This window comes from Dunckerocampus dactyliophorus, chromosome 18 (assembly GCF_027744805.1).
Source record: "Dunckerocampus dactyliophorus isolate RoL2022-P2 chromosome 18, RoL_Ddac_1.1, whole genome shotgun sequence".
In the NCBI taxonomy this organism is placed as follows: Eukaryota; Metazoa; Chordata; class Actinopteri; order Syngnathiformes; family Syngnathidae; genus Dunckerocampus; species Dunckerocampus dactyliophorus.
The window spans coordinates 2093451-2112305 of NC_072836.1; the positions used below are offsets into that span (position 1 = coordinate 2093451).

General features: G+C 44.8%; 2 protein-coding genes across 8 annotated transcripts; both read left to right on the plus strand.

Annotated features, from left to right (window-relative positions):
• Positions 1–720: 720 nt before the first annotated feature.
• Positions 721–10074, plus strand: map2k4a (mitogen-activated protein kinase kinase 4a). Of its 3 annotated transcripts, XM_054760308.1 has the most exons (13): positions 721–1079; positions 1519–1554; positions 2865–2897; positions 4551–4653; positions 4733–4907; positions 5595–5714; positions 5811–5930; positions 6004–6055; positions 6144–6271; positions 7685–7762; positions 7849–7997; positions 9445–9490; positions 9584–10074. In XM_054760308.1, the coding sequence occupies exons 1-13, from the start codon at positions 935–937 to the stop codon at positions 9695–9697; spliced, it is 1299 nt and encodes a 432-aa protein (XP_054616283.1). In that variant the 5' UTR covers positions 721–934; the 3' UTR covers positions 9698–10074. The 3 variants fall into 3 exon arrangements, with proteins under 3 accessions (XP_054616283.1, XP_054616284.1, XP_054616285.1); XM_054760309.1 differs by lacking the exon at positions 2865–2897; XM_054760310.1 differs by lacking the exon at positions 2865–2897 and having other exon boundaries at positions 4563–4653.
• A 954-nt stretch (positions 10075–11028) lies between these two features.
• elac2 (elaC ribonuclease Z 2) lies at positions 11029–18642 on the plus strand. 5 transcript variants are annotated; one of them, XM_054760663.1, is made up of 24 exons: positions 11029–11499; positions 12539–12589; positions 12667–12737; positions 12807–12871; positions 12948–13005; positions 13087–13155; positions 13229–13309; positions 13382–13437; positions 13534–13592; positions 13678–13750; positions 15152–15264; positions 15686–15784; positions 15859–15997; positions 16066–16151; positions 16230–16342; positions 16428–16521; positions 16621–16759; positions 16831–16869; positions 16984–17093; positions 17170–17269; positions 17372–17492; positions 17684–17762; positions 17831–17975; positions 18053–18642. In XM_054760663.1, exons 1-24 carry the CDS (start codon positions 11192–11194, stop codon positions 18284–18286), a joined length of 2502 nt encoding a protein of 833 aa, XP_054616638.1. In that variant the 5' UTR covers positions 11029–11191; the 3' UTR covers positions 18287–18642. The 5 variants fall into 5 exon arrangements, with proteins under 5 accessions (XP_054616638.1, XP_054616640.1, XP_054616639.1 ...); XM_054760665.1 differs by having other exon boundaries at positions 13385–13437; XM_054760664.1 differs by having other exon boundaries at positions 13232–13309.
• Positions 18643–18855: the final 213 nt, after the last annotated feature.

Sequence of the window (18855 nt, forward strand, 5' to 3'; positions counted from 1 at the left end):
TTTCCCAATAATAAATGTATAATTTTATATATTGTGTTATTATACATTATACTGTATACATTATTATCACATTGTTTTAAAGCGACATTTTGTAAACTCACAAAGAGTGTAGATGGTGACGGTGGAATTAACAGTGGGAAACGAGCGAAGCACACCTGGCAACGTTCGCATTCTAAAAATAAGGGAAACTGTGGTAAATTCTGGTGTTCTGGTGCTGCTAGCGTAAAGACTCAACTGCCTGCTGCTTTACAACAGTGTTACTGGCGTTCTTTTATTTTGAAGGCCTGGTATGATGCCGATGTTGCCCGAGTGTTGCCGAGAGGGCCGGAAACTGCTTTTTCATTAAAGTTAAAATACGGGAAACTATTAAAACGACAGGGCGAAGAAAAAGGGCAAAATACGTAGGAAACCAATAGACAGTTTTTTAAATATTTTTAAATTGCAAATTAACTCACACTTTTGGTAAGTTTGAAAGACAAACGCGAAAGTGCCGATGGTGTTTTTTTTACTTCCGGGTTTGTTAGTGTTGGTGTGAAAAATAATAAATAGCAATAAAAATAATTGAAACTATTTCAATGTCATCGTTTTATTGATATTTATCACCGTCTTGCAGAATTTACAATTATATATATATATATATATATATATATATATATATAAAACTTTATCCCATGTCAGTGTCACTGGTCAGCTGATCGCTGCTTGTCTCCTCCTCCTCCTCCTCCTCCTCCTCCTGCTAGCTTAGCTTAATTTAGCTTAGGTTAGCCTAGCTTAGCCAAACTGGATGTTGTTGTCACCGCCGCCTTTGCAGGCAGCTTTTAACACCGCCTGTTAACAGCCTCGTCCATTTACTGCACTCCGAACTCTCCAGCAGCCCCCAGCCTGTATGGTGTTGTGAAGCGGAATAAGAAGAAAGAAGCCGCCGGTGCTGCTGATGGAATTTAAACACACAACAATGGCGAGTCCCAGCCCCAACAAGTCGTCTCCGTGCAGCAACAACAGCGGCTCAGTGGGCGCAGCGTCGGCAAACAACCAGCAGCAAACATCTCAACACATTACAACAGTCAGCAGCTTGCAAGGTGAGTTGATCTTATCTTGAAGGTGAAGGTTAGCTGTTAGCTGCCGGGGGCTCAGGCTACTCCCTGGACTGCAAAGAGCAACCACATCATCAGATGTCATGAAAATGAACATTAACCGAGGACATCTACCAAACTCCACTGAAAAACGTGTCGATCCTGAGGTTCCATGGAATTAATTTGTCTGTGCACATTACCGTACACTAGCTCATGAAATAGCAACAGCGTTTGTGACTCAAGTTCAACTTGGCTTGATTATTCCTGCAAACACAATCGATGATGTTTTGTAGCCTGGACGTGAAGGCGGAAAGTGTTGGGTTCATGTTGAATGATGTAAACACTGTGGCGGGATGATGTTTACAATCTAGCTGCTCTGCTGTGAGATCATTTCACGTGTTCACTTCCTGTCAATGACTGCTAAATCTCTGATTGTAACTTCCAGACTCCAACACCTGCTGGAGATGTCAGAGTGAAACAGGTAGGATCATTTGATGTGTTTCTACTGCATGGCTTCATTTGATATCAGCCCAGCTAATGACTTGCATTTGATGAAATCCACTTTATTCACACTTGACAATGAGTCACAACCCAGTTGCATGTTGTGTTTATAGCTGCGCTAGATTGGAGGGTCTTTTAACCTGTACCAATCCACATCCATTTCAAGTGACATGATGGTACATAGTCCATATAGAAGACAGTGATAATGTTTTTCTAAAATACAGTACATTGCTCCTTTTCCGGGGGTTATGTTAAAGGACCACCAGCAAATGGTGAAAAAAGTCATACGCCCATAAAAATGTCTGTTTTTAACACACGGCTCACTCCTCCCCCTCCACACCCTCCCGCTTGCTTGACATTCTCCGATTTCGGTTCAACATTTGCAATAAAAGTTAGTTGTGTAATTACTAGCTTACATTCAGCTGTATTCAGGCACACGCTCCGAGCAGCCGGTGCGCCTCTACGGAAGTCAGGAGAAGCGGAGTATAGAGTGGGAGGAGCTACCTGGCATGGCCCAGCAAGGTGCACTGTATTCAGGCACACGGTCCGAGCAGCCAGTGTGACAACACAGAGGTCTCTGGCAAACCTTTTGCACTTTTCAAACACTGCGGAGCTGGCGTTTCCGGTGGCTGATAAGGTTTCTTGTGTGCTCAATGTGTTTTCCCCCCCCCTCCTCATCACGCAGCATTTGGTACAAAGGCCTTCCCATCAAAATGTTTGTTTACAAGTGAGCTCAGGGAAAGTTATGACAGGCCGTTAACAACACAGGCAGGAGAAAAAAGGAGCGCTTGATTTGCTCACCCACACAGTATGGGGCATCTCGCCTCATTGGAGCACTTTTTTTTAATGATCAGTTATCTGAGTTATTTTTTAATGTTATCGGATTGATTGATGACGTCATAATTCCCTGAAAGCGGTGCGATTCTGGTGCCCCCCCCATAATAAAGTATAGAATGATGGTAGTAAGATGGATGCTCCCACAGCTTTAGATGGTGTGGTGCTTCCACGTTGAGTAATCTTGTCTTGTGACTTCTCCCTCTATGCTGCTATCTAACTGAATGACGGTGAGCTTACCAACAACACTCCACTTAAATTTTTTTAAATTTTTTTTTACCCTTCATCCTCACGCCACCCCAGCCCTCCTCAGCCTCATTGTCAGCCGTGTTGGATGTCTCCATGCTCGTGTGCACGTGCATGTCCACGTTCAGCCTGATAGAGAAAGTTGCCAGAGAGCAGGCCGGTGTGTTTTGTCAAGTGTGAAGGAAATAAACGTTGTCTTCTCGCCTCCAGGCTTTCAGATAAACCTCTCTGGCGCCCCCCCAAGTAAGACAAACCTCGTTTTGTTGATGGCTTTGCTTGGCTGTCCTGATGCTCACCACTAATCCACGTCAGCAAGGCTCCAAATGGGCTTGTGCCTGAAGGGCAAGAAGATGAAGCTTGAACAGCAGACGCCCCCCCCCCCCCCCCCCCAAGACTTGAAGCTAGTCGTCCTTTTCAACACTTGTCTTGCAGCCTTTCAGCTGTCTTTACGTCACGCTGAACCGCATCACAACATTCATGCTGACGAAGCAACCAAACATGTCCTCCATGGTGGACTTCATCATGAAAACACGCACACACACACACACACACACACACACACACACACCTATGCATGGACATTCATAATGATATCAACCCATGCAGCGTTTCCCATACATTTATTTATTTTGGCCAGCCCGCCATTATTAAAATTGGACCGTCACGGAAAATTTGACGCCATTTATTTATTTATTCATTATTTGGCGCTAACTGCTCACCCTCACAAACATAATAGTGCTGTGTGTGTGTGTGCTTTGTGTAGTCTATCGTTGCAATTCCGTCCAGTAGATGGCATCGTAACGCTGCATAGGTGCTCTTTGAAATGCAAGCGATAGCCCAACACTCTCGCTTGACGGACAGACGGTCTTCGACGTGACACACAACAACAGGGAAGTAGCATTCTATGTGGCAAACGACGACTAACAACACGGAACTTAACTGTTACTTACAAAGTGTCCGCAAGGCATTCTGGGTACTCTAGTGGCAAAACTACGATATGGTGAGATATTAGCTGTGCAGCGATGTGTATGTTATTTTTGAAAAGAGCACACACACACACACACACACTGATTTATCCATCGTGGCCGATTATGCAAATTAAACAATGACCCAACGCCGCAGATACTTTGCAGTCTTGTGGGACAAGGTGTTGTAACGTCACGCAAGATGAGCTATAATGTGTGGAACACTCTCCACTCACTGGACACTGGATTAGGTACGCCATGGAGTGAGCTCCACGTCAATGCAAACACGAGCTAGCAGACGATGGATGGTTTGTTTCTAGCGTTCATCAGTCAGAGCGGCACAAGTCCAAAGCTCAGAGCCTCTTTTAACTTCTTTCTTCACAGGGACCACTCTTGCTCTCTTTCGGCGTCTTCATTCCTCAGTGGAAGATCTAACAAGCGACTGCACTCACGCTTTGCTTTGGTCTTCTTTGGTCTGCATGACAAGACTACCACACACACACACACACACACACTTGAGTCACCACTTGAAGCCGTACTTTGCCTTGGTTGGAATTCCAGCACACATTCTTGTTGTGTTTGGATTTATTATGTCATTGAAACACTTATTATTAAATACATATTATTATACTTAACTGACATACATACATGGTCTTTTGGAGCAGCTACTATACTTTTATGCAGTACTGATCTAATATTAATGAATGGACTGTTCCCTGTATTGCCACTAGGGGGTGCTAGTGTAGCGTAGCATGACTCTTACGTTGTTTTCACTTTTATGTTCATGTGCGTTGGTCTTCTTCTGGCGTGTGCTTCCATGCATGGACCATCTCTTCCCTCGTGCATTGGCGTCTTCTTTGCACTCTCCCTTTCACCGCTGACCTTTCACCTGGTGTGTTTGTGAAGCTGATTCCCTTCTTCTGGCTCTCAGGTAAACGTAAAGCCCTCAAACTGAACTTTGCCAACCCTCCCATCAAGCCCACCACCAGATTCACACTGAACACGGCCGGGCTGCCCTTCCAGAACCCGCACATGTGAGCTGCCACCGCCGTTTGCCGTGGATGTCATTTTGTGTGTGTGTGTGTGTGTGTGCTGACCTTGTGTGTGTTGAAGCGAGAGGCTGAGGACGCACAGCATCGAGTCCTCCGGGAAGCTGAAGATCTCCCCGGAGCAGCACTGGGACTTCACGGCCGACGACCTGAAGGACTTGGGCGAGATTGGCCGCGGGGCGTATGGCTCCGTCAACAAGATGGTGCACAAGCCCAGCAACCAGATCATGGCGGTCAAGGTGAACATCTCGACAAGTGATGGAAATTTTGGCTCGGCTCACTAAAAAGAGCCGTCTCTTTTGGCTCCCAAGTTACAATGCAAATTTCTCACAAACGAATCGACTCTTAAAAGCACCACAGCGTGTTTAACCCCCCCCGCTCAGTGTGGACACAGGGAGCCACTCATCTTAACCAATGACATTCGCCTTTCTTAGAAAAAAGACGTGAAAAAAAAAAATTGGCTCCCAACAACACGAACTGGCTCCTGTTGTTCATTTCAAGGAGCCGGCTCTTACAGCCAATTTGTATGCGACCGACACATCACTAATCTAGACGCCATACATCCGTTTTCTATAGCGCTTGTCCTCCTTAGGGTCACGGCGAGAGGCAAGGTTCACCCTGGACTGGTTGCCAGCCAATCACAGGACACGTACAGTACATACAAACAAGTATTCCCACTTACTGTACATTCACACTTACGTGCAATATTAAGCCTCCAATTTGTTTTCTAATAAGACAAAGTCACTCACTATCGCCTCCTCAGGAGCAGTGTGGTACGACAAGACCTTCAGACTAGAGCTGTCTTCTTTAGACCTTTTTTTTTTTGGTTGTGATTATATTTCTGCCACGTCTTTGAGTTTCTGACATGTTCTTATTGGTTGTCAAACATTGTGCCATGACGTCATCAGAGTGTGTGTGTGTTGCAGAGGATTCGCTCCACGGTGGACGAGAAGGAGCAGAAGCAGCTGCTGATGGACCTGGACGTGGTGATGCGCAGCAGCGACTGTCCTTACATCGTGCAGTTCTACGGCGCTCTTTTCCGAGAGGTGAGGGAGAATGACACATATTGTTATTATTATTATTATTATTATTATTATTATTATTAACAGTCGTGATAGTGACAAAGCTGTGTTGTCTTGCAGGGCGATTGTTGGATCTGCATGGAACTCATGGCTACCTCCTTAGACAAGTTTTACAAATTTGTATATTGCTCCTTAGATGATGTGATTCCAGAGGAAATCCTGGGAAAAATAACTTTAGCTGTAAGTTCCGCACGCTGTCCCTCCATGTCAGCAATGAAGAACGACTCTGACGTAACTTTCTTTTGTCTGTCAGACTGTGAAAGCACTTAACCACCTAAAAGAAAACTTGAAAATAATCCACAGAGGTAGCTCACGTCTCTTCTACTCCTCCTCAGTACCGTGAGATTCCGTCTTGCATGTTCTTCTTCTTCTTCTTCTTGTTTCCTGTGGCAGACATCAAGCCCTCAAACATTCTTCTGGATAGAAACGGCAACATCAAACTGTGCGACTTCGGCATCAGCGGCCAGTTGGTGGACTCCATCGCTAAGACCCGGGACGCTGGATGCCGACCGTACATGGCGGTAAGTGACCTCGCTTGAACTTCCACTGCTCCTCCTTTTCGACCAAGGGTGTCCAACCTTTTTCTTTTAAGGGTTCCACACATAAAAATGAAAGATGGGGGCCACTTTTTAATCCATGTTGTATGTTTAAGATGGTAAAATCAATCTAATGTATTTCAGTATATGCTCAGCTATCTCAACAAACCATCTTAGCTTTGTCTTTTAACTGCCAAAGCTAGCAATTAATGCCATACAGGGGGTGTCCCAACCTTTCCCAGCGAGGATCATAGTGAAAAATGAAGAAGTTACGTATATTTCAAGAAGAAAGTGCATCTCAGCTTTGTGATACAGCGTTCCCTCGTGCATCGCAGGGTATAGGTTCCCAAAATAGCCCGCAATAAGTGAAATCCGCGAAGTAGCCAACTTTATTTGTTTACAATTCTCATATATGTTTTAAGGCTGTAAAACCCCTGATCGAGATAATGGAATCATCCCGGATACTATGATGCGGGCTGCACTTTGTACCCTCTGATGTGATTATATAATATCATATCATGTTAATAATCAATTCATGCTGCTTTCCAATGATGGTGAGGGCCCCCAGGCCACACATTGGACACCCCTACTCTAGAGGCTCTATTTCTACACTCCTCTACTCTTATTTCATCCTCCTGATGGATTCCACTTCTTACATTCTTCATAAACTGTGTTTTAAGCACTTTTTAAATCTTTTATTTTCACACTGAAGCATTAAAAAAAATATTTTTAAAGGACACCTCCTGAGAAACTGAGCATGTCGACCTTTGCCAAAGACGTGATGTCATCTGGCCAAGGTTATTTTCTATCTCGGGGGCGGGGTAATGCTGACATCAGCTGAGGGAACACACTCCTCTTTACCCCTTCCCCTACAGTGCCCCCCAGCAGTTTTCCACTCTAAATTTGGCGAGGGCGCTATCAGGACACACAAACACACGCACACGCATGGTGGCAGCGGTGAGTGTTGTGATGTGAGTATCAGCAGGTGTTAGAATGCGTCGATGCTTCATTTCCTGTCTGAGCTGATGTCACAATGAAGTTCACCAAAGAGAAGGTCACCAAAGATGTCTCCTGATGCTGGATGACATCAGCAACTAATTCAGGCGTGTAAAAGTGTCGCTGCCGCTGCCGCCATGTGACACACTTTGTGGGCGACACCGCTTTAGCATGCGACAAGGAGCGAGCAAATTTGAATTTGAGGGAATCACTGATGAATTCACGTCAACTCGCTGACACATCTGATCCGTATCTGTCAACCCTCCGATTTTCCTCGGGGATCTCCCTTATTTTGCCCTTCTTTCCTGGCGCCCTCCCGCTTTAATAGTTTTGAGTATTTTCCTAAAGATGAGAAAGCCAGCGTGAAAGTGCAGCTTGATGAGTGTTTGATGTTGTTTCCAGCCAGAGAGAATAGACCCCAGCGCGTCCAGGCAAGGCTACGACGTGCGCTCTGACGTTTGGAGTTTGGGCATCACGTTGGTGAGTTGGATAGAAGTCTGCCTCCCAATGTCATCACCTTGTTGTCTTTGGCTCCTGAAATTATCGTTGTCATGATCACCTTTCAGTATGAGCTGGCGACGGGCCGCTTCCCCTACCCAAAGTGGAACAGCGTGTTTGACCAGTTGACCCAGGTGGTGCGGGGCGAACCCCCCCAGCTCAGCAATTCTGAGGAGAGACGCTTTTCTCCCAAATTTATCTCCTTCGTCAACGTGTGGTGAGACCGCTTGTTGTGTTTTCTGTAGGGATGTCAAAAATAGCGCGCTAACGGCGGTAACTAATTTATTTCATGAATTATGTTCAAATTCTCAGCGTCATTACCGCATGCGCATCATGTCAAGCCACCCTTCTGTTGTGACGGCAGATGGAATTAGTAGTACTGTCGTGTTCCAACACTCACAGAGTTTGCCGCTTTTTGATAACTTTATTCTGATCTGAACACATCAACAGCAGTGCACTTCCAACACCATATAAACTATGTATCGCCAACTCACTAGCACGTCTCTAGTCCACTCGTCCTGGGAACCACACTTCCTCATTGTCACTAGACTACAGTGAGGTGCGTTCAATTTGCTGCATTTAAGTATGCTTGGAAGTCCCAGAAAATACATCTACGCCACGGGTCTCAAACTCAATTCACCTGGGGGCCGCTGGAGGTAGAGTGGGTGAGGCTGGGCCGTGTCAAGTATTGGGAGTAGGGCCGGGAATCTCAGGATACCTCACGATACGATATGAGATGCATGGCTCACTGTAACGGTGAGATCTCGATACGGTGATAGGGTGAAACAAATAAATTATTTCATAGATTATATTTTGATGCATTCAGTTGGGATAGGCTCCAGCGTACCCGTGAGCCAATGGGGATGAGCAGTATAGAAAATGGGCGGAATTTTCACAGCATATTTAACGAGAATGTAAGCAGCAAGGCTGCAAAAAGTAGTTGCCCTATGAGTATTTACTGACCTGTTACATGTACTGTCATGTTATTTTGTGTGTTAGCACCACGATTGCAGGTAGTGTTCTGTCTAGTGACCCCCCGTTCATTTTTCCAGGTGACATACTCGCTCTTAGTTAAATGCTTGCACCCTGTGAGCATCATTGGCTTAACTTAGACCTCGCAGGCCGGATTTAGAACAGTCTTTGATGTCAACTTGCATGCCGCAAAATTTGACTAGGTGGGCCGCAAATGGCTCGCGAGTTTAGTTTGAGACCCCTGATTTACACTCAAAATGTGAATTCAACTGAAGTTACGTGATGTCTTTGAACGCATCCCTTTATTCAGAAGTTCTGCTACTATTAAAGAGACTATGATTAAGCCAATACATGCTATCTTTTAGCCTGATTTACATTTTCAGTTTATTTGGAGCTGTCAGTACATACAAATATATATTTAGATAGAATTGTGTCCTGTCATTTATCTTTCTTTTCATAAAATACGGCAAAAATGGGCATATTTCACACATAGTGGCAAATGGTGATTAATCATGGTGATTAATCATGATTAATTTATTTGAAAACTAGTTAATTTGCGTACAATTTTGAATCATTTGACAGCCCTGGTTGCCGTTTAGACTTGTATCGTCCAATAATTAGGTGGAACGTGCCTGCCCCCTAGTGGCCAAGCTTCTAAACTGCACTTTTTCATGTCACATTATTTCTTGAAGCCTTACCAAGGATGAGTCGAAAAGGCCAAAGTACAAAGAGCTGCTGGTGAGTTATTATTCTTTGAACTTGTACTGCTGGATTGACGTTGGTTAGTAGTCACTGACTCGCTCATGTTGTCTTCATGGTGTGCACCTTCAGAAAGACCCGTTCATTCAGATGTACGAGGAGCGCTCGGTAGACGTCGCGGCTTACGTGTGCAGACTTCTGGATCAGATGCCGACCTGGCCCAGCTCGCCTTCCTACATGGACTGACTGCAATGAGCAGACGCAACAATAAAGACTTCATCCTGGAAAGCAAACAAAGCTCTCGTGTACATTTGTCCCAAGACAAGCAAGCTGATCATCTCATTCACGTCTGTAGGATGCATTTCTGTTGGGCATGTTTTCACACACACGATCAGTCAGTTCAACAAATAACATGATTTATTATTATTATTATTATTATTATTATTATTATATAGAGTATTGACTCCTGCTGGAACCATGCTGTCTGTGAATTGTTACTCTTGATTGAAAGCGTCGTCTTTGCTCTCCTAAGAAACATGTTTGTGTAAAAGTCAGCACTGAGATGCTGACCTTCTCTGTGTAAGTGAGGGTATAATGCTGATAGTATATTAATAAAGACAACAAGAGAATGAAATCAAAATGTGTCTGTATGTTATTCTACCTCTCCACGCACTAGCAACATACAGTAGCTTTCATTTCTTAGTTTCTTGAGGTGTTTTGGATGGAGTGAAGTGACACTCGAAACATGTCAAGGTAAAATTTGATCTAATATACCTAAAAGATACTAAACATATACTCAATAAAAACACATAATGAACCTATTCAAGCTATTTTGGTGTGACTTCATGACGTTTTTTAAGTTAGTTTTACCAAATTAGAAGTCTTTGTTTTCATTATGCAAACACAACGTTTAGTTTGGTAGATCTCACCTTTTCATACACATTTTGTATGATTTTGAACATTTGAAACGGTCATTTGAGGTAACGTTTCCCTGAAACATTTGTCTGTTGAAACAATGACCAGGAGTTATGAATAGTAGTTGTAATAATAGTAGTTTGTAATCATTAATCATTTATTTTAATGTTTTTATTATTTTACAAATTGTCTTTCTTATTATTTAAAATGCCATTTTCACATATTTTATGATTTGGACCTCTTTCTGTTGTTGTGTATTAGCTTGGCTATATTGTAAATCACAGCAATATAATTCAGGGTTTAAAATAAATCAATAATTATTTAAGTTAATTATTAAGTTGTAATAAAAAATGAAGATATAGATTTTTTAATTGTAAATGTATTTAAATGAATAATTTCTTAAATGAATAATTGATTTAAGTATTGTATTCTTTACTTCATTTACCTGAGAGTTGGTGAATTTGCAAAAAGTATGTGTATCGGATCAGTATCGCCGATACCGGCCTTAACTGTACTCAGTATGGGATCCGAGACGAAGTCTGTGGTATCGTACATCACTATCCCAAACTGGTTCAAGCCCCGCTCCTACCCTCTGAAAGCGACTCTTGATTGGTCTAGAGTGTAGGGACGTTCTGCAGCAAATTCTTTGACGTCATCAACAAGTGCCGGAAGTGTTGTGTTGACATGTGTCTCGCCAGCAACCTCTAATTTCTGCTTCATGTCAACATAGAAACTTTTATTTGATATTTTCCCCAAAACGGCTGCTGGGAAATGTTTGAGCAGGAATCCACGTGAGAGGTTTCGCTTTGTTTTGGCGTGACTATTATGAATCTGCTGAGCTCAGCAAAAGTCAAAAGTCTGCTGTCGGCTGCTCTTCCGCTGCTCGCCCGGCGTGAGTGTCCTCGCCATCGCGCCGTCTTTCAGCTGTGTCGCTCCTTGGCCGCCACGAGTGTTGTTGTGGACAAGATGGACAAGGCAGCCAAGCACGGCAAGCCGCTCCGGAGGCTGAAGGCCAAGGAGAGCCGCAGCAGGCGGGGAGACCTTCACGGACCTTCCACCGTGTACGTGCAGGTGGTAGGTGCAGGAAGCAGGGACAACGCCGCGTCGCTTTACGTCTTCTCGGAGTACAACAGGTGCACAGCCACACCCAGTCTTTCACGTGCAGGAGGTCCTCGGTCTACGTACGACTTCTGTTGTTACCCGAGCGATGGAAGTCGAGTTTAGTGTGAGTCAGAATTGATACATTTAAAATACACGAATAAAAAGATGAAATACAATAATTAACCAGCAGGAGCTTGGAGTTTGTTTTTCGGAGAGACGATTATGGCGTCACTGTTTGATGTGTGCGCTAACAGGCTAGCATGGAGGTTGTGCACCGAATAAATATGCACATTAGCACTCAGTTACATCACCAAACCTCACCTTTATTAATTCCCGCACAGTAACAACATTTATGATAAAAAATATATACTGAATATACTTAAAGTGTGATGTACAGTAATCTCTCGTTTATTGTGGTTAATTGACCACAGTAAGTGCATTTCCACAAAGTAGTATTCAATTTTAATAAACGGAATATCTTCCATAGAGCATATAAAACCTGTTTATAATTTTCTAAATACGGGTTTTAACATTATTAGCCCTGTCTCCATGCAGTGTGAAAGGTAATGTAATATAACATTATGTCCCGTAACGTTACTGACAACAATACGACATATAACTTGCCTTTCAATATTTTTGACGAATAATAGGCCATAGTCAAGCACGAAACGGCCATCCATTTTCTATGCTGTTGTCCTCACTAGGGTCGCAGGGTGAGAGGCGGGGTACACCCTGGACCTGTCGCCAGTCAACTACAGGGCACATGTAGACAAACAACCATTCATAACTATAGACAATGAATGAAATGAAACGGTAATACACTGAAAGGGGCGTTGTAAGGGAGGGAGAGCTGGCTTAGTGGGAGTCATAAAACTATGACGCTACAACCACCCATGTATTCTTTTGTCGCGTTCTTTTTTTTTTTTGGTACAGTATTAATCATCGACGGAAGTGCGTACGTAACCATGAAACACGATAAAACGAGGACCACCTGTATTTCTTCTTATTTGGACTGACATGTTGCCACGACTGGTGGTGATATAGAAGCGGTGGTTGTGCTCGTGTTTCCAGGTATTTGTTCAACTGTGGTGAAGGAACACAGAGACTCATGCATGAACACAAGTATGCACACGTTTCATAAACGCATCATGGTGATGATGATGGTGATGACGATGATAATGATGGCTTCCTTGTATCAGACTGAGAGTGTCTCAACTGGACAACATCTTCCTGACCAGGATGAGCTGGGAGAACGTCGGCGGTCTGTCTGGTCAGTCATTTGTCACACTTGTCATATTTCACGCCTGCTCCTCCTTCATGTCCACGTCAACGCCTGCAGGGATGATCCTGACCTTGAAGGACACGTGCGTCCCTGACTGCGTCCTCTCCGGACCTCCTCAGCTGGTCAGTGACTCTCAGGCTGCTTGTCTTGTTGTTGTTGCTCGTCAAAGAAAGTAAAAAGTGTTGTTTGTGCTGGAAGGAGAGCTACGTGAAGGCCATTAAGACCTTCTCTGGACCGCTGGACAGCATCAAACTTTGTACGTCTTCAACAACTTTGTTTGCCGTTAATGATGTCTTATTTTCTTGTTAAAACTGTTTTTGTGTTGTTTTTCTCGCAGCAGTTCGTCCGTACACTGATGAGACGTACACAGATGACACCATGAGCGTCTATCAAGTTCCTATATTTGGTCAGTAGGAAGCTTCTCTCTCGTCATTTCCTCAGTCAGATGTCTCCTGTGTCAACTTCTTCTCCTTTGCCAGCAGCGTCGCCTGAAGGTAGCCGTCCACCAGGGAAGAGCCGCCCGCCAAGTCCCGCCTCTCCCGGCAGGAAAGAGCAAGCAGGTGACTTCCTGTTGTGTGGTGTTTGGAAAAGGTGGAAGGTTTGATCGTCTATCTTATCATCTTTTTATGGAGGAGACCAACCACAAGCAACAAGAGATGCGTCTTTGGTGGTGGCCTTTATCTGCAAAGTAGGTCAGCTTCTCCTACAAATGCTGCTTCTTACCACTTTCTCTTTAAAATAACACACGTGTGTGTGTGTGTGTGTGTGTGTGTGTGTGTGTCAGCTTCATCCCAAGAAAGGAAACTTCTTAGTGGCAGAGGCAAAGGAACTTGGACTTCCTGTGTGAGTCATTAATTCCTCCTTGACAGGAAAACCAAGATTCATGTTGCTTTTAAAATAAAAAATAAATAGTATCATTCTGTCATAGCGGCACAGCGGCGATCGGGCCGCTCATCACTGCCCTGAAGAGCGGGAAGAGCATCACATATGGCGACAAAGAGGTGCGTGTTTCTATTTACAGTCGTGCCTAGCTCCATCGCGGTTTGAACATCGCTCTCTCACTCTATCGTGTTTTTTTTCACAAATTGATGAATAAATGATCGCTGTTTCCTTGAATTTATCATCTTTCATGCTGTAAAGTAGGGGAATTGGCGTTTGTGACAAAGGAAAAGTGCACTTTTTGGGGAATTTTGCCCATCATCCACAATCATGAACACGTCTTTCTCTTTTCTGTGCGTTCTAAAGATATGAAAACAGATAAAAAGAGGCCGCTAAGAATGCATGTAATGGGACACAACCATTCAGCCTAGAAAGCCTTCTGAAAAAATCTCCAAAAAGCACCAACAATGCTCCATTTACATAATGTGACCTGCATATTAACCAAGCTACGACATTGTTAGCCTTATTGTGATTGACATTGTTACGCCCAAGAACTACGTTACAGGCGTAGTGACACCTCGTCACACCACACTGGCTAGCTACTAGCCGGCTAGCGACAAGCTTCACCACACACTCGCTCACAATGCCTCAAGCCACTAGCGAAAGGTAACGCTACATGTTGGAGCTGCTGCTACTGCAGCTGTGTTTTTGTTTTTGCGTTTGGAAAAGTTAATGCTAGGTGTAGCATTCCTTTCTATGTTGCTATGTGAAATCTATGCTTAAAAATATGGAAAAATAGTGTAAGTATTACATGTTATCATGAATGTACTTGTTACGATATGCTCACTGCATGGATAAAAAAAACATCAAACCTTGTAGGAGCTTTTTGGAGGTGTTTTAATCACGGGCTTTCTCGGTGGAATAGGTGTGTCCCAAAAAAGTGCACTTTTCCTTGAAGACCAGAATTCAACCTGTGACTGTAGTATCTTTCATTGGCCACTAGGTGACAGTAATTGTTCGGCGAGACAAGCACCAGACGTGATCGTCGGAACAACAGGCTTTTATTGCAGTTTTAATTTATCTCACAACAGGCACCGTAATAAAAACATAATAATAGTAATCGTAATAAGACGGGTTACCGTTGTGGCAATAGCCCACAACAAGCTAAAACTGAACTCTGAACCCCCAACGTCACTTCCTGTTTGCAACCAATTCTGTTCCCCTACAAATAAACTTTCTTAAATGTTTTATTTTCTCTTATTATATCTACTATACTGGGTAATAGGAGTGTAAAAGTCACTATAGGGGTGTTATTTCATGTCTACAGGGCATAAATGATGTTAAAAACATATTTAGAAGGTGGTAACCAGGTTTTCTATGTCATAACTGTGAAAATATTCTATTTATAAAGAAGGAATTCTACTTGGCGCAAATTAACTTGTTGCGGTCGGGTCTGTAACCAATTAGAAACCAGGGATTACTGTATTTAGTCGACAAAAATAAACATTGCCGCTCTCCTTCAGATCCGCCCAGAGCAGGTGTGCACGCCCACTGACCCTGGACCAGTCTTTGTGGTGATGGAGTGCCCATCAGAGGACTTCGTCCAGCCTCTTTGGGACAGTCAGCACATGACGAGGTCAGGTGTTTTACGGGGGGGAGGGAGAGGACATACTTGTCATCATGTAATCATGCAATTGTTGATTTTGCATAATTGGCCATGAAGCTTTTGCAAGAAGTGAGTAAAAAACATGAAAAGCGAAAGAAATACTTTCTGCTGTCGCTGCTTTTTGTTGTTGTTTTTTTTTACATCACAAACAAGATGGAGCTGCATCCGCTGCTCGTTGAGAAGAGCGATACGTGCTTTCATGTCAGACTCTCCAAAGATTTCTTCATTATATTTGTTGCTAGTTAGTTGGAAAAGAGTATGTAGAGGAGTCTTGAATACTCACTGAAGTGCGTAACACCTGCTACGTCTTTTTATGATTTAGGTGTGTTACAATGTGTTTATGAGCGAGGGCCAACAGGTAACACCAAAATATTTGTGGCTTCACCTCCAGGTATCAAAGCGGGGGCACGGAGGACCCTCCCGCCCTTGTGGTCCACATGACTCCGGAGTCGGTGCTGAAGACGGATCAATACCAGAAGTGGATGGAGAGGTCTGCGCCCTCACCTTTTTCTCCACTCGGACTTTCTACCTTCTTTGACCCTTGACGTCTCGTTTCACCTGCAGGTTCCCGCCCACGACGGAACACCTCATCCTCAACGAGCACGCCAGCTCCGCCCACAACATCCGCAGCCACAAGATCCAAGCCCAGCTCAACATGATCCACCCAAAGATCTTTCCAGACCTCCAGTCTTGGCGAGCTAAGGTGGGTTTTCATGACGCAAAGTGAGACAATCTAACCATGATGAAGTTGGTGTTGTCACGGCGACTCAGGAGTCTCAGGCTGCTCTTCGGCCATCCAACATGCGAGCTGAGTGTCTTCTCAGGTTCCAGCTGCGACCTGTCGTGGAGTGGCAGAGGTCAGCGTGACCTTCATCAGTCAAAGGCGGCCATATTGTCCTCCCTGTAACCTTGCCTGTGTTGTTGTGCTCCTTTAGAGACGCCGTCCCCACCTGCAACAGTGAGGACTTTGTCAAAGAAGCCTTTGATGTCCCCAACTTCCTGCAGGAAGTGGAGAAAATACGCTCCAGCGGCGCTGCAGAACCTTCTGGTGGGCTTCATGAAAATAAACAATTGTTGCATTTACTCCTTCTCTTCCATGGAATGTTCTCTGTCTCGTTTGTCTGGTGCTGCAGGACAACCGGACTATCCTGAGCTGGTTTTCCTGGGAACAGGATCCGCTCTGCCAATGAAGATGAGAAACGTCAGCGCCACGTTGGTCAACATCAGGTTAGCAGCTGACACCCGAACCTCTAAAAAGCTAGGAAGTTCCCTCAGGTCCTTCCTGCTTTTTAAAAGTTGCTGCCAAATATCTCCATGTTCTCCCAGCCCAAGTCAGTCACTCCTCTTGGACTGCGGCGAGGGAACCTTCGGTCAGCTCTGCAGACACTACGGCAACGGCGTGGACGAGGTGCTGTCAAAGATCTCCACCATCTTCGTGTCGCACCTGCACGCCGACCATCACACGGTCAGATCAATCAATCAAGCACCGTCTCAAGAATTAGAACTTGTTTTGACTAGAACTTTGCATCCATGCAGGGCCTCCTCAAGTTGCTGTACCAAAGAGAACGAGCGCTGGTACGTCACGATGATGTTTGTACTTCTTATTCTCTGATGACTCTCTAATGACCGTTTATTTGTGGCGGCCCACATCAATGTATGGGAAACCCTAATTGTACGTGTGTGTGTCAGGTGACTTTAGGGAAGGCGTGGAGTCGTGTCTCCCTGCTGGCGCCCGCAGACATGATGAGCTGGCTGAGGCAGTACCACCACGGCTGTGAGGAGATCCTCCACCACGTCAGGTACCCGCATGCACCTCCACCGCCACGTGAGAGGAACGCGTCCGCTTGGAACGTCACCTTTTCTTGTCTCTTACAGCTTCATCTCAAACGACGTGCTGCGCTTGAAAGCCAAAGCGCCAACGCCAAGGACGCAGGCGTCCATCCAAGCGATGCTGAAGAACAACAACTTGGACAAGGTCTGATTGGACTCTTCAGCGTCAACGTCCTCCTAGCACGATGACGGTCCTCACTGTGTGTGTGCGTGCGTGCGTGTACATGTGTGTGCGTGTGTGTGTTAGTTCCAGACATGCACAGTGCGTCACTGTAAGAACGCCTTTGCCTGCAGCTTCACTCACCAGACAGGATGGAAGCTGGTCTTCTCTGGAGACACCATGCCCTGTGAGGCCTTGGTGCACATGGGTGAGTCCACCTTCCCACTTGGACGTCCTTCCTGAACATTTCTCAATCTGCCATGGTCCATCTGGTAGCTTAAATATTTCTGTTCACGGATTTAATCCAAGCAAAGCCCCCAGCGTTCATTAGAGACCACTCGGCTGACTGCTTGGTTTCCTGTGGGACAGGAAGTGCATGATTCCTCTCTTTGACTGCAGGGAAGAACGCCACCTTGCTGATCCACGAGGCCACGCTGGAGGACGGCCTGGAGGAGGAAGCTGTGGAAAAACGCCACAGGTGAGGACATACTCGACGCTACCAGATAAAGATAACCAATCGTCACTTCTGGTTTGTCTTCTGGACAGCACGACGTCTCAGGCGATTGACGTCGGCATGAGGATGGAGGCGGACTTCATCATGTTGAACCACTTCAGCCAGCGCTATGCCAAGATCCCGCTCTTCAGCGAGGACTTCACCGAACGCGTGGGAATCTCCTTCGACCACATGCGGGTGAGCCGCAACGCATGGTGACGTTGTGTTTTTAACACGTGACCTCATTCTGTTTGTGACCGCCTGTCTTGTGTCAGGTTCGTCTTGGAGACTTGAAAGTCCTTCCCGGGCTCATCCCAGCACTGAAGACTCTCTTTGCCGAGGAGCTTGAGGAGATGGAGGAGAGACGAGAACGAAGAGAGCTGAAACACCAGCGAGCCATTGACTCTGACGTGATGGTCAAGCTGGAGGAGGTCCAAACGGGCCGAGGGGCCAAGCGGGACCAGGAGGACGTGCTGACCTTGGAAAGCAAAAGACTGAAAAGCCACTGATGTGTTTCATCTGCTTTGACTGACTTATTTTCAGTTATTTCATACAAAATGAACATTTAGATTTGTCAGTTTATTTTATTGCAGTATTTTTTTCCCTTTAAATAAATTAAAGCGGCGCCATGGCGTCTGCACTTAAGTTTTGTCTTGTTCATTGGTAAATATAAGCAAGGCTGACAGCATTGCCGCCAGCTGTTTTGGTTTTGTGTGTCTTTGTGCTTGTCACACAATGGAAATCACACCTCAAGAATGAAGAACAAAGTGCACTGGGAGCTTAGTCATTAATCATTTCAAGACTTGGAAAGCAAAAAACTATCAGCATGTAAATAAAATGAATGAAACACTAACACTGGCTGTGTTTGGTCGGATGTGTGATTGTGTCGTGACAAACTAGCAAACCTTTTAAACAACATGTATTATTAGTCTGTGATTTTCATTACATTTACTCTTTAATGACAATTCCTACCAAATGTCCTTGTAAATAGCTGTATTATTGTCAATTATACTGCTGAGTGATGACATGGTTAGATCTTTGAGCTAATATAGGAGTCGATAAACTCCCTCAGGCGCTC

What these genes read in the sequence shown, in the direction of transcription:
- map2k4a (XM_054760308.1), top strand. Translation starts at nt 935, where the DNA reads ATGGAATTTAAACACACAACAATGGCGAGTCCCAGCCCCAACAAGTCG. An exon ending in CCCTTCCAGAACCCGCACAT is followed by an intron (nt 4,654 to 4,732) that starts GTGAGCTGCCAC and finishes TGTGTGTTGAAG; the next exon opens with CGAGAGGCTGAGGACGCACA. An exon ending in TGGGAAAAATAACTTTAGCT is followed by an intron (nt 5,931 to 6,003) that starts GTAAGTTCCGCA and finishes TTTGTCTGTCAG; the next exon opens with ACTGTGAAAGCACTTAACCA.
- elac2 (XM_054760663.1), top strand. Translation starts at nt 11,192, where the DNA reads ATGAATCTGCTGAGCTCAGCAAAAGTCAAAAGTCTGCTGTCGGCTGCT. An exon ending in AGACTCATGCATGAACACAA is followed by an intron (nt 12,590 to 12,666) that starts GTATGCACACGT and finishes TCCTTGTATCAG; the next exon opens with ACTGAGAGTGTCTCAACTGG. An exon ending in AGAACAACAACTTGGACAAG is followed by an intron (nt 17,270 to 17,371) that starts GTCTGATTGGAC and finishes TGTGTGTGTTAG; the next exon opens with TTCCAGACATGCACAGTGCG.